Here is a 14,231-nt window from a genome sequence, read left to right on the forward strand (position 1 = left end):
AACTGAAGGAAACTTATCTCTGAACTTTTTTGAAAGTGTCATCGTATCGAAGACGACAGGTCCAAATGAACGTGATGACAGTGATTTGAAAGGGGAAGTGATTTGGAAAAAAAAGAGAGAGTCTGGTACGAATCAAATGAATAATAGAATATTAAATGTGACATGTTAAAATCCTAATTTTTTTAGTTAAGAAAGTGAAGATACAATAAAGCTAGATTTCTATTTCAATCTGTCACCCTCGTCGGTTTTCGATATCCAAGAATCAGTCGATGAAATCTTAACTTCATTTTAATGAAGCGTGAGCGAATACATGCATAGCTATCAGTTGAGAATTCTATTATACATTAACCGATTCGCACAACTTACAAAAGCAACAGTGCATGTTGCCTTTTGGTTGTATGGAAAATCGTATGTGAGCACGGCGAACAGAACATAGGGGGAACTTGCTCCTGCGGAAGTTCGGTATGACAGAAAATTAACGAACGAAGTGATGCGATGGGACAGCAATATAGACGTACAGAGTGGACACAGCGCCGTTCGATTGATTTCCATTTAGTGGAAGAATGTGATTTTAACCGGGATGGACCAATGAAACTTAGTGAAACTGACAGAAAGGGAAATGCGTATTTTTAATTCGTTTAGTCGCGATGAGAATATTGACAAGAGGATGAAGGGTACGTTTACGCGAAACGCACTTTCGTGGAAAATGATATCAAAGATCAAAGTAAATACAATATATACCGTATGGAAAGTAAAGCAATCTTATTAATAATTTTCTCAAATATTCGGATAGAACAGATATTTCTCAGATATAACATTTTATTGTAACTTATTGACCGGGATGAACGTAATCATCGATAAAGCAAATTTACGAATGCAAAGTGGGACGAGAGATGCGAAAGCACTTTAAGTGCTGCAAAGTGCTCCTTGTTTTCCCGCTTTCCCATTCCGGGCTCTCTCATAGCGTTAACGAGAGATTCGAGAGAAATCGCATTCCCCGCCAACGGACATTTCCTCCGTTGAAATTAATCCCCCGATAAATAACTTACTTCACTCTCGAGCGCTCGTCTCTGGCTTGATAATCACAGCGATAAGGCTCGATGCAAACTTCTTCAGGACTCGACGACTAATTCATTAACGATTGATGATCGTATCGCGCGGACTCGCACAATTCCTACAGCTTTTCTTCATGAATACGGGAAAACTTTACCAATTAAATATCTCAAACCGCAAATGCAGGGATACTTTGGAATTGATTACCTTCATCAACTGATCTCTATATTTTCCTTGAAAACTTCGGAAACTTGTTTGAGTTATTAAAATATTACTTATGAAAATGTTAAAGCACATTTATCTTTATATTTCTTTATTAAAAGTAATCATTGTATTTTATTATATTTTATTCTATGAGAATTAAAAAATAGGATTTGACATTAAATGTATCACAATGTTTTTGATGAAGGAAATTACATTTTATGTGTATATATATATATTGGAGTGTGTTAGAACTTTCTTTAAAGAGAAAGAACTTATAGCGATATCTTAATAAATCACGTCACCATAACAATGCAGATTATTTCGCATTTTCAATATTCTCGTTTCAAAATTGTGAAATATTTAATATTGATAATGTATCCAGTTTACCCAAACATTTGGAATAAGTATAGTCACTCTCGGAATAGAGATCATCATCTCCGGATTATCTCCGTGTCGGGATGTAATTTTCCAGATCGAGGTAGAGTACGTTCGAGGGCAAAATCACACAGTTGGGATCACCCTGGGGATTCCTTCTCCGAGATGAGTAGCAAAACGTGAAAAAGAGCAGCGGCGATGGTGGACGTGCCGCGTCGCGCCATGCCGTCAAAATGGTTCTTGCGCGGAAACATGGATACACCGGCTCCACGCGGCGAGGGATTCCGATTAGTCTGGTTTCTCGAATTGGCCGTCTTCCCATCTTGCCAGACACGCCCGGAATTTCGGTTGGACACATACGCAGAACCGAGTTACGTCGTTCACGTCAGCAATGTAAATTTGGGTGTGACGTTCGGAAACATCGCTTGGTGAAAATGACAAAGTTTCGAAAGGGCATAATCGCGAAATTTGAAAAAGTAGCAAGCAACACGAAAAGATCTGACAAAATAGTCGGGAAATTTGAAAAGTAGGGCAATACCTTGCAAATGTATTGCTTCTCCAACAATTTCTATACATAGAAATATTCCGAAAAACTGTAAACACGTCAAAATAATGTCTTTGAGATACTATATTTTAGAATATAATGTTTTGGAACGATTTAGATCAGTGTAATTTTAGTACACAAGCTATTTTCTTTGCTGAATTTGTGTCAGTTTGAATTCGTATACGTTTAAGTAAGTCATAAAATAGGAGGTAACTTATAATCCTCTATTTCTGCGAGGCTATATTCGCTCAACTCATTTATCGTATCATAAAATCAAGAACGACAATCCAGAAACGAATTTTATCGCGGTGAGTTTAAAGAAGAACGTTTGAAGAAGAAATAACGTGATTTTACCATCGGACAATTCCCTAAAAAGAAGACATTTCTGTATTCTCGCACCGCACCGCACCCGCACCGTGATACTCCGTATCGCTATAATCCGTCAGGGGATTTGTAGAGGATCCCTATAAGAGCACGTTGCTGGCGTCTTCAAGGTTATCGATCCTCGAGGACGACGTCATGGACCGAGAGAAGAGCAGATCGACTATGGGAATTGTCAGCCGTTCTCTATCCTAAATCTTCACTTGCGGGACTCTTGAGAATCAGCCCTTGACAAAAATCTGTTCGTTTGGTGTTCAATGTTCTGTGATATTTTACGTCAGTTTCCCATCTCGAAGCTATTTTCAGTTTATTTAAAAAGAATCCAAACCTGTCCAAGAACATCTAACGATGATCTCAACTTCAGTGTACGATTCTACTTGCATGATCATCCAAGTGTTAAGAGCTATCAAATTTTCTGATCGAGGTCACCTGGTTCTCCAGCGAATCGCGATGACTATCATTCAACGCGATGCAAAACGCTGCTTCACGCGAAAGCGCTCGCTGACGAGGCGAAAACTCAACGGTAAAATAATAAATCAAGCCACGGTTGATAGCGAATAATAATCAGGAAACGAGGGATGATGGGCAGAGAGAAGCCGAGAAAGAGAAAGAGAAAAAGATTGAAAATCACGATGGAATTAGGCGGGCTGAACCGAACGCGCGCCGTTCTACGAGATCGAGGGTTGACCATTTCGAGATAGGGTTGCAGGTGGTGGCGGCGATGGCTGATCGATGCAACACCAGCGCCACTAGCCGCGTCGTTCAGCATCGCAGGCGGTGGAGGACGGCCGGCATTTCCACTTCTCCTTCGCCTTCTCCTCCTGTATCTGTATTTCGTGATTTTTCCTTTCCCGCTTTATCTCATGGTCTTTCTTTCAGCATCCTCCTTCTTTCATCTTATCTTTCTTTCGCGTACAATATACCGAGTACGCACTAACTGACAGTACCGCCCCTCTTGTCCCATCCCTCCGTTATCGTCTACCCTTCCTCCACTCCTGTCCTCCGCACTGTATCCCTCCGACTCTTTCTAACCCTCCAGGATCCTTGCAACGATGTACTACGCACGTACTAACCGAGCGGCGCACGTCGGACCTTCGTGGGAGTCAGTGCGACCCTCTCCGCGTGCGCCACCCTCTGGTCGGGGGTCGCCTCGACGTAGCACCTCGCGCTGTTCTCTCTCCCTCTCGACTATCTCGCAGGCTCAGTTCTCGCCTGGAGACCATCCGGTACGCAGGTGATCCGGGACCATCCATCTCGAACACGGGTTTGCGATGACATGTCGGCTCGCCACGAGATGAACGCGAGACTCGCGCGTCCTGAAGTGCTTTTTTTCATCGTATTTTCTTGTGCTGTAAAATCTCCCTCTGCTACTATATCCTGTTCTGTTCCTGCTCTGCGGTCCGCTGCGGTTGGCTCGTTTTAATGCGGATAAGAATTAATCATGTTCGTTCCTTGGTGTCGACAGTTTCGTTGTTATCTGTTTAACAGTTTCCATTGGTCGAGTCTGGTAGTTTGACAAAGCTAAGAGGAGATGGTAAAAACGATTCAATATTTCGGAGAGATAGTTGCGTGAGCCACTCTTAAATAATAGCTTGGCAATTGAGTATTCGACGATAATAGTTTAGCAGTTGAGTATTCGGTAGATTGTTTTATTTGTGTGAGACTGCAATTTTAATTTTTAAATTAATTTATATGCTCTTCTCTGAAACTTCAATTGTACAACTCGTTTATATATTTGATATTTTGTCGTATTATCTTGACAGATTCTATTTCATTAACTATAAATGCTGAGAAATGTAAAGCTTCATAGACAATTTAAAAGATTGCGATCACATATTGCATCATGCATATCTTAATTCTACTTTATTGAATTTTTACATAGAATTTTAAAATAATTTCGTAATAAATGCAATAAATACAGTTTCTAATAGTATTCTTAGTTGTTTAATTTACTGAAGATGATTAATTGACACATTTATGAATTGTGCATTCTTTTACTATTTTCCAAAAAAAAAAGGCTTTTCAGCAAATGAACGTGCAGGAAAAACTGTTAAATTATTGTACTGACATATCTGAGATGATCTACTCCGTGAAATTTTGCACGTGGACATAGAATGTCACAAACGTCTCGATCACGTGGCCACTACGGTTCCATAAAGATTACCGCCTGGTATTGATGCAATTTTGAACACCAACATCGACTTTGCTTTAATCAAAGATTAAACTGACAATCTCGAGGATTGATTGGTTAATTTCGAAATTAATCCCCAATTGAACTTTGACCTTATCTTCATCATACGATTGACATATCGATATCTTGTCACGTTTTATTTGTTTAAGATATTTCAAATCGGATACACACAATTGAATTAATACTACTAATTTTATCCATCAAATGACTTTTTTCATTTTTACATATTTTAAAACTGTTGGTCTGATGGCCAGCAATCTACTGTAAAACGGCATAGAAATGGTAACAGAATTATATCTCCACCGGCATCGTGGCGTTGTTTTGAGGAAACTTTTTGTTTTCCACCCTCGCAGTCTATGTAACTGGCGATCCAACGTCTTGGCAGGCTCGATTTTCTAGAAAACGACCACTCAATTTGGAGTGCCCCAAATTGAATTCGCAATCAAAGTTCGAGTTAAGCCATTAAAATCAAGTTTTACCGACTTCTACGACGATACACGTCAATTTATCCGAGAAAACTTATTTAAAATGAAATTTAAGAAATCGGGATGTCATATTATTGATTGTAAAGCGAGGAAATGACTTCTATGTTGAAACTTCTTGCAGAATAATTCGATGAGAAATTAATTAGTGTCACTAATTTTAATCATAAAAATTTTATCAGATTAATATCAGAATATTTTTTTCTTTCATTGAAGCGCGATTTTCTGTAAATTTAAAGATATAATCTTTTTATTAAGAAAAAAATATATTTTTTAAAAATATATAATATTAAAACATTTTTTAAATATTTATATTATATTAATTATTAATTATATTAAATATTAATTATTAATATTGAGTAGTTCATAAGAAAAACGATTTTGCTGAAATTTATATCTGATAATTTAACTAGATCTGAAAATAATTTTATTCGACTATTAAAATTATTACATAGGACGCTCAAGTATAATAAACAATGCAGCAAAAAGTTTTGTTATTTTAGCAACTAGCTTAAACATTCTACATAATTATTTTGATGGTCTAACAAAATAATTTTCAGATTTGTATCTATAATAGTTAATCTTTTAGATACTTTAGCAAACCGTTCTTTCCATGAAGCAAATGTCATCTATACATAGTTCTTGTTTAAAATATTATAAAAAATTTAGGATGCTATTTATATTCAAGTTAAAAATTTTTTTTTCAATCAGAGTTTTGAATCTATCAAATTTAGTATATTTAATGATAGTAGGAATTTATTTATTTCAATTTCTCCACATCTGTTATGGCAATTTATAGTTTAGTACATGAGTCGTATCCGATCGTCTACGGAGTAAAATTAATTCCGTTGCCTTTGTTTCATTATTCAATTCTCGGCTTATATTCATCCTCGCCCTAGGGACGCCAATTAACATAATGAATTTTGGCCGTATCATATGCCTCGCCATTTATCTTTTGCGTACGTTCAGTTCTAAGTACCAGAATTAAAGCGGACGATGATTCTCACGAGGCTCGCCAAATAATAGAGAATGTTAAATTAAGATGACTCATATATATCTACAGCTCGTAATAATTTACCAAATATTTATGCGTACTATTTTGAAGCCGCTCGTCTGCCTCCGTGTATCGCATTTCACAGATTCTTTTATTATTGTCGCTCATTAGTCATTAACGTCGTCAGTCCGAAATGTATTTCCCTTTCGCTATTTTACTCACGATTCTATTTTACGTTGCAATTATTATTCACATCGCGTAAATAACTTATCTGGACGTGGACTTATTGTTCTCTTTCTTTCCCTTATATTTTCTGCAGTTCCACTGATGTAAAAAGTAAAACGTATTACGGACGTGTTGTAACACATATGAAACGTAAATGAAAATGAGGATGTCTCCACGTGTACCAGATGCCAGGAGAATGACGCGTGCATTGTTCCCACGCAAGTCTGACTCTGACAGAAGCTCAATGATTCGTTTGCCGATTGGCAAGGCCGACCAGCCGTCGGCGATTGCTTTCACGCATGGGCGTGAATCGCTTAGCCTCACCCGAATGAAAATATACATACATTTCAGTATAGTTGTTCGCAACGACGAAGTCGGCTTCCGATTCTTTCGCGTCACAACTCTGCGCGCGATCAGGTTTCGAGAAGATATATTCAATATTCCATTAAACTATATATATCTTCAAAATTCCATTAAACTATATATATCTCGAAGACTTGATAATATTTTCCTTGATAATTTTATAATACCGAAGTTAATCTGTTGCTTAAATCAAGATGAAACTCAATTTATGCTTATCAGTGTACATTAACTTAAATGAATTTATTAAATTAACTTCAATCTGGGTTCAGCTTACTTTACCTTTTTCTGGTCTTAAAAATTAGAAACAATGAAGAGTCAGTTGAACCGAGATTGAAGTTACTCCACATTGGTAGAAATAGGCATTAACAGCTAATCTAATCATAAAAATTTTAATCTGAACAAAATATTGGCGAGTAGACAAGATTTTTAAAATAGTAATACTGTTTTGCTGCAAAATACAAGCATTAAGTATCACTTGAAACATTGTTTTCACGTTACTTTATGGACCCACTTTTAGAAGGCGATAAAGTTAGACGATAAAAAGATACTTTCGTTTCTTTAGTTTCAACGAAAGCGATGGAATTCTCTTTAACGCGGCTGAAAACCGTCATGTTCGGGCATTCTCATCAATCCTGTTTTCCTCCTAACAGCCGATGTGTACTTGGCAACGGTACAGCGGACGTTTGACGGAATAATGTGCATGCTAAGTGTGAGCATACCGAAAGAGTTTTTGCCCGCTGTACGTCGTGTGCAGCTATAAATCATGGAGTCCTTCAAGCAGGAATGTAGACTATATTTTCTCTCCACGAAGACAGAGAAAGAGAGAAAAATAGAAAAGCGCCTTTCTCTCTGCTTGAAATTTCCCAAATCATTCTCTCGCTAGGTCACACTCGAATTTTATACTTATCTCATCGGATAACGCGCGGATGTGTGGGATTTCTGCTCATCTCGCGAAATCCAGCTATCCGCAAAATGCTTTATCTGCGTTTAAACGCGGGCGTTTCGATAACATGGAAAAAACGAAGTGATTCTTCACTTATCACGATCCCCATTAACACGAAGTGTAATGGAATACTGAATAATGGAATCTATTAAATCGCGATACGGAGACCGGCTTTCAAAATAAACGTCCGTTTCAGTATTGACATTCGACCATCTAGTTTAATAATCAAATGCAATCTTTGTGTTATTGATGAAATCAAATATTAATGCAAGATTACTCATCGCGATATTATAATAATAAGCTTTTATCGACACGAACTGATTGGTTTTGCTATCTATCTGATCAGTATAGAAATATGCATGATCCTACACAGAGAGTATTAATGAAACAAATACGCCATGCTCTTACTTTAATAAAAACTTTATTTGTTTTATTAATACTGTCATTGAAAATTAACAAGATTATTTTTAATTATAACGCCGCTGACTGATGCTGTTAATCTTTTTCCATATATAGATGTAAAAATATAGATTACAAAAATTACAAAACATAATTTGTTTTCCGTAAAATCTTTATTTGAGAACTCTTTTATCGATTGATTTGATTTATAATCAATATATGTATTTTAAAAAATTACGAGGTATATTGTCAAATCCGCATATCTAATTCATCCGTTTACGCTTCATTTAACATTGGTCTAATTATTTCACATCAAGCGATTATTAGTTATTAATCAGTCAAACAGGTCTCTCACGAATAGCCTATTTGAGAATACACAAGCGGAGTCGTTAAACTCGCTTTGATAATTTTCAATAGGTGACGTGATAGACGGGGGTGGAATACGCGACATAAATCGTAATAAGGGGACCCGCGTATTCATACCCGCGTTTGCGGTTGGAAATACCTCGCATGCCCACGCGGCGAGAGCTAAATTAACAGCATGCGGCGTAATTTTAGCGTAATGTAAATCGATATCACCGCGATGCTCCCCCGCTCCTCTCCCCCCCCCCCACCGCCCCCCGTAACGTGAACGTCACGGAATCCCTCTTTGTAGCGAGACATTTCGTATTGCCGGGAGAATTGCGAGGCTGTAAATTTTACAAACTGCTGGCAACCGGCCAGGCACATTTTTGTCACGGACCATGACCGGCGTAACGCTACACGCCGTGTCGTGCACCCTACATTAATGAACACCGTGCACTTTCGCGCTATCGGAATGCATCCGTGTCACCTGCCCACGGCGGCATGCCTGTCGTGCTTTATGCTACTCGCCAAGTTCTCGATCGCCACATTCTCACGTTACTCGTGTGAATACGTTTATACCGGAATCGTGTGTCTCAGTTTTAGGGAGATAAGTATTTATTTCCCGTCGCTCCTAGAGAATTATAGCTCATACCTTTCCCTTATTAGACTTCGTCGTTTGATAAATATTTATAACGTAATAACAAAGTATTTATACGGGAAGAGATAGGTCTGGACAAAGAAGTGAGAAGGAGATTTAAGATTTTCAGATATAATTTTAACCTGTCAATGAATCTGTCGTAAGGATCGTGGAGGTTCCGAACGATCCGCCACTCCAATCTCTGTGTTCTCCCTTCTAATATCGCTAAATGATGACTGTGAAACACGAGCCAACCTCTACGACGCAAAGGCCGACGAGCCAAGGCCGAGCCTGGTGTAACCTTACCGATCACTCCTTCTCAGGTATTCGCCTAAGCGAGTTCTCTATCTCCAAGCGAATTCTTTTCTGAACAGCGATGCGATCGATTTCCCGTTTGACAAACGCAGTGTAATGCCAATTGCCGTGGTGAAATCACCGTGTTGACGTGGGAAAGAAAAGATGAGACGACGATGAACGGCGAGCGAGATTCGTGACTGTTTCGCGAGGAAAAGGACCACGAGAAGAGCGAACAGAAGGAGGAAGAAGCGGGCCGGTCCGGTGGGGCCCCGGCCATGGGGGAGACAGCATGTTCTCCGAGCTGTGCAGGGAGACCCTGCGGAAGGCAGCAGTGTGTTACTCTGCTCGTGCAGGAAGTCCATCACCATCGCCACCAACGTCTCCGCCGCCATCACCCGCCAAGGAGGCAAAGACTGCTGCCAACGCTGACTTGGCAAATGTCCGTGATGCCATTCACGAAGGAGTCAGAGACCACCACCACCACCACCACCACCACCACCATCATTCTAGGACCACCACCGGAAAGCGAGCGTCGCCGACCGGAAACACCACCAGCGAATCCAGAGATCCGGCCTCAGAAAGATCGGCCTCAACTGATCGTCCGAACGACTTCAGGGAGTACGTTTACGTCCGGTGCGCGACTGACATTGGTTCATTATTCTCAATGTTTTTTGGAAACAGATCGAGCATCGACCGTTGGTTCTTTCCAGAACTTACATTCTAACAGATAAAAAGAGATTGTAGTTTCTTTAGAGCAATCCTTCGGCAGTTCATTTATTACCTCCCATAGAACTAATTGTTTGAATTTTTACGGTTTCTACTTTGCACTCAGGGAGCTTTTGTTACATTATTGTAATCATTATTGTAACTTATATGATTTACGGATATTTTATATGTACACACATAAAGATATTTTATGTATTGTAACTCGAAATTATAAAATTATTATGATTATTATTTCTTTCACTCTAGTTACTATTATACAATATCAATCTATAGTTTCAATTTAATTAAAACATAAAAACACGATAACTAGAAGAAAATTGCGTGATTGTTATTTTCGCGAAATAATAATGTCGAACGACATTTTCGCATTTGCGACGGTCGATGCTCGCATTGGATCTATTGATCCATTAGAATGGCCTGACGTTGTCATTCGAGAAAATTGATCGATCACATGCATCATTCCGTGAAACTCAGTGCAGTCTGATTCGCTCACTTCCGTTTCATGTACCATGAGATTAGCTTTAACGTGCTGTCATCAGAAAAAAATCGACAACATTGCATCGGCGTAATATCTCGACTTTTAACATAGTGCCAGTATGGCGACATCGTTTATTCTTCGCCCTCGTTTATTTGATCTGAACACACTGAACGAGTCGCTTGTATTCAGTTTCGCGATTGAATCGCTATTGGATCAACAGTACATTGGATTTACAGAGCTTATATTTATTCTATACGTATTATTATATAATAAATGAAAAAAATCAGTTAAAAAATACATCATTCAAATAAGATTTTATTAATTAAATGAGAATTAATGAGATCGAGACATCGCGCCATGTTTGCTTACATGCCAAGAATCATCTCAATGCATTTCTCAAACCAAATTCGGTTTCTCATTTTAAATTTCTCATTCGATTCTTGCGAGTCTTATGTCAAAAATTGGAAAAAATCTGTTTTGGTACGTAAACCGTGGCGTAAACGTAAACGTACTCCCAGAAAGCGACCGGCGATGCCCACTGACTTCAGCAAACGATTGCCCGGACTCGAGGCAAGAGAGGGACGACGTAGTGGCACGTGCGGTACCACCGAGTCCAGGGAGTACCGATCGGTATCCCCCGAAAAAGGAACAGGACGGCAACACGAGGATCATCGAGGAGGAGGTGGGAGTGTCGGCAATGAATGCGGTAGATCGGACTCAAGAATCAGCCGACGATCCTCAGGATCGTCGCCCGAACCCGAGGACAACTCCTCAACTTCTGACGACGAAGGTACCTTCCCCTGTTGCTCGCATGCACACTGAATTTTTCACGGCTGACCCCGACTAGACCCGTCGGATTGTACTCTATCCCGCGGGATTGTGAAACATTCGCGTGCTCTCGCATGTCGACGCGAGCTCAATCGTATAATTCGTACGGCATTAAAAATGCAAAATTGATTACCATTAGCTCTAACCGATTTTTATTCGTAATAATTATATGTATTATTACGCTCGACTAATTTGGAAACGAATCATATATGGGAAAATTTAATCATGTCTAAATGTGAAAATTAGAAAGTAACCGATGTAAACTGTTCGAATACACCTTCCCTGTATAGTTATTTAAAAATATGCGAAAATATGTTATTTTTTTATACTAAAAAAAAACAGTACAACTGTAAAGGTGTACAAATTTTATATATAGAATTAAATATGTAGGTACTCTCTAAAAGTAAATCAGTGTATTATTACTGACTTCAGTGCTACCCTTATAACTGATGTAATCATTAACGAATGTTTTTCAGTAATATCTGATATACTAATTTACTTTTGGAGGTTATTTTTGCAGATTAAATCTGCAGAAAATCGTAATCTCCAAAAATGAATCAGTGTATTATTAGTGAAAAACAGTAAGTATCGCTGATGATTACATCAGTTATATGTTAGTTGTTATCTTTATAGCTATTTTTTTGTTCTCTAAGTAGTTACGCTGAGATGCAGGTATCTCGTTCCATCGAGATGTATGATACAGAAATCAAATTAAAATTAAATGAAATTTTATTTTATGGCAATTATTAAAATTATTTAATAATTGCCTACTTAAAAATTCTTGTATTGATCGTATATTAGATTAGGTACCACCTTTTAAACACGTTATTCTGGAAGAAAAAAAGTGTATCATAGAAAATGTTCAGTGATAATCCCTTGAGTGCTCCGCGCGGAATAGCGGAAGTTCGATGAGATCTCCGCGTTTGGGAAATACTCTCGGGGATTGCGGGAGTTGTTGATCGTAGTTCTTTGAGGAATCGAGTTCATAAAGTTGCAGGGAGTATCTCGAAAAAGGTGAACGGGGAGATCTTAGATAGCTGCGTCGAAAGAGGAGACCTCATAATCGCAGAGAAAGCGTTAATAGCTGCTCATTTACGCTGTCGCCTCATTTACAGATCATGCAAATATATCATTCAGAATTTGAAGATGAGATATAAACGCAACATGCATTCGAGATTTCCCATATTGCTTTAATACGAAGTATTAGATTATAATATTTATGAATTAAAGAAATAAATTATTTCTATTATCTGGAAAAACGTATCAATACTTCGATTTGTCGCGCAAATAAAAAAAATTCAAGGAACTCGATGGAAATGTAAATCAACACCTGCTATACGTTCTTTCGAGTATTTGCAGTTAAATCGCAGAAAAAAATTGGCTATAAATTCCCATTGTTACGCTAGCTGATAATATACCTCAGTATTTCTCTTTTTTTTTTTCATATTTAAGCTCAACAATATAAATGGATTTATACATTGCAAAAAAGCAAAGTTTGAGAAGAGGTTCTAATAATATTAGCTATTTCGTATTTGTATGCGAAACTTCATAGACTCTGCTCGTTTGTGCTCCACTGTGTAACATTTCTACGCTTTAGAGAAAGAAATCTCTTCAAAGAGGAACAAGGTCGAAACGCGACCACGCTACTTTATACTTAGATAAACAATCTGCGATCGATTGCAGGGGTTCCTTTCTTCGGTCTTTTTCCCCCATTGTGTCCTAGGATTCCAACCATTTCTGTAGTCGACCCAAGTATTCTTTTCTTCCCTTAGATATTTTTATATCCTCTTATTTACTGTTGTAAAATACAATACACATTCTACTGTTATCGCATCATCTTCACAGATTTTTTTGATAAATTTGTAATTAATGTTTTATAAAAGAGAAGCTACTACTTGACATTACACTATTTAAGTAACTAAAATAACTGAAATACCTAAACAGATTCTACAAGTATTGAATTGTTTTATAAAAAAAGATAATAAAAAGATCTCTTAATAACATTATCAAATATTTTTATCATGTTTCATATTTTAACCAAATAAATTTTATATAGGATTTATAAATTTTATGTAAGATTTTATATAGGTATATGATTCAGTACGCTACATAATTAAGCATTACTCGGATTACATATGAGCTATTGCAATTGACATGAACATTTCGATTGCAATGGATTGCTAAAATCGCTGAAGCAATACGTTGATATTCTCAAGGATGCTCGAATCGCTGAGCTGGTAGCTTAACGTGGCATCTTTTCTCACAATTGGAACTTCCCTTCTTTTCCCGAGACTTTTGCAACTATATCAACTGCGCTCGAAGCCTAAAAGTACCAAAAGCTATCTCGCAGTGTGCCAACTTGCGATGTTCGACGACACTTCTCGGGTTTGCTTGCGATATCAAATTCTCTTTTCACGTGACCTGTCATATACAAGATCCCCATATGAGGTTAGCTTTCCAACTTTTGAAAAAATTAATTTTCTACACCTTGTTTGATTACTCGTCGTTTACACATGTATACACATTTTGAATTTTCGTTTTGTACACTTCTGGTAAAAAATTGTTTGAAAAACAATTTTGGGAAGCTAATTTCTTGCTAGCCCCTAATCACGAACAAATTATATTTAACTAGTCTCAATCGATAGATTTTCATTTGCACATTTCGAAACAGTCGATTTGTTTACATAGTTTTAATTAAAAAGTTATGGACAGTCGATTCAGTTAAAGTTTCGAGGACAGTCGATTCAGGTAGATACGTTTGAATAT

The 14,231-nt window shown here is 37.9% G+C and overlaps 1 protein-coding gene across 17 annotated transcripts in view; it reads left to right on the top strand.

The window, feature by feature from the left end:
• Positions 1-14,231, top strand: part of LOC108749678 (MAP7 domain-containing protein 1-like) — a 178,610-nt gene that overhangs the window by 121,700 nt on the left and 42,679 nt on the right. For 2 of the 17 annotated variants that reach the window (XM_018488526.1, XM_018488528.1), the window contains exons 1-2: positions 9,537-10,066; positions 11,156-11,427. The exons of 7 other annotated variants lie outside the window; for them this stretch is intronic. In XM_018488526.1, the coding sequence (XP_018344028.1) occupies positions 9,723-10,066; positions 11,156-11,427 (616 nt within the window). In that variant the 5' untranslated portion in view covers positions 9,537-9,722. Of the gene's footprint in view, positions 1-9,533; positions 10,067-11,155; positions 11,428-14,231 lie in introns of those variants that run through there. 8 more of the 17 variants (XM_018488532.1, XM_018488535.1, XM_018488531.1 and 5 more) reach the window with 7 other exon arrangements.

This window comes from Trachymyrmex septentrionalis, unplaced genomic scaffold (genome assembly GCF_001594115.1).
Source record: "Trachymyrmex septentrionalis isolate Tsep2-gDNA-1 unplaced genomic scaffold, Tsep1.0 scaffold31, whole genome shotgun sequence".
NCBI classification, from domain to species: Eukaryota; Metazoa; Arthropoda; class Insecta; order Hymenoptera; family Formicidae; genus Trachymyrmex; species Trachymyrmex septentrionalis.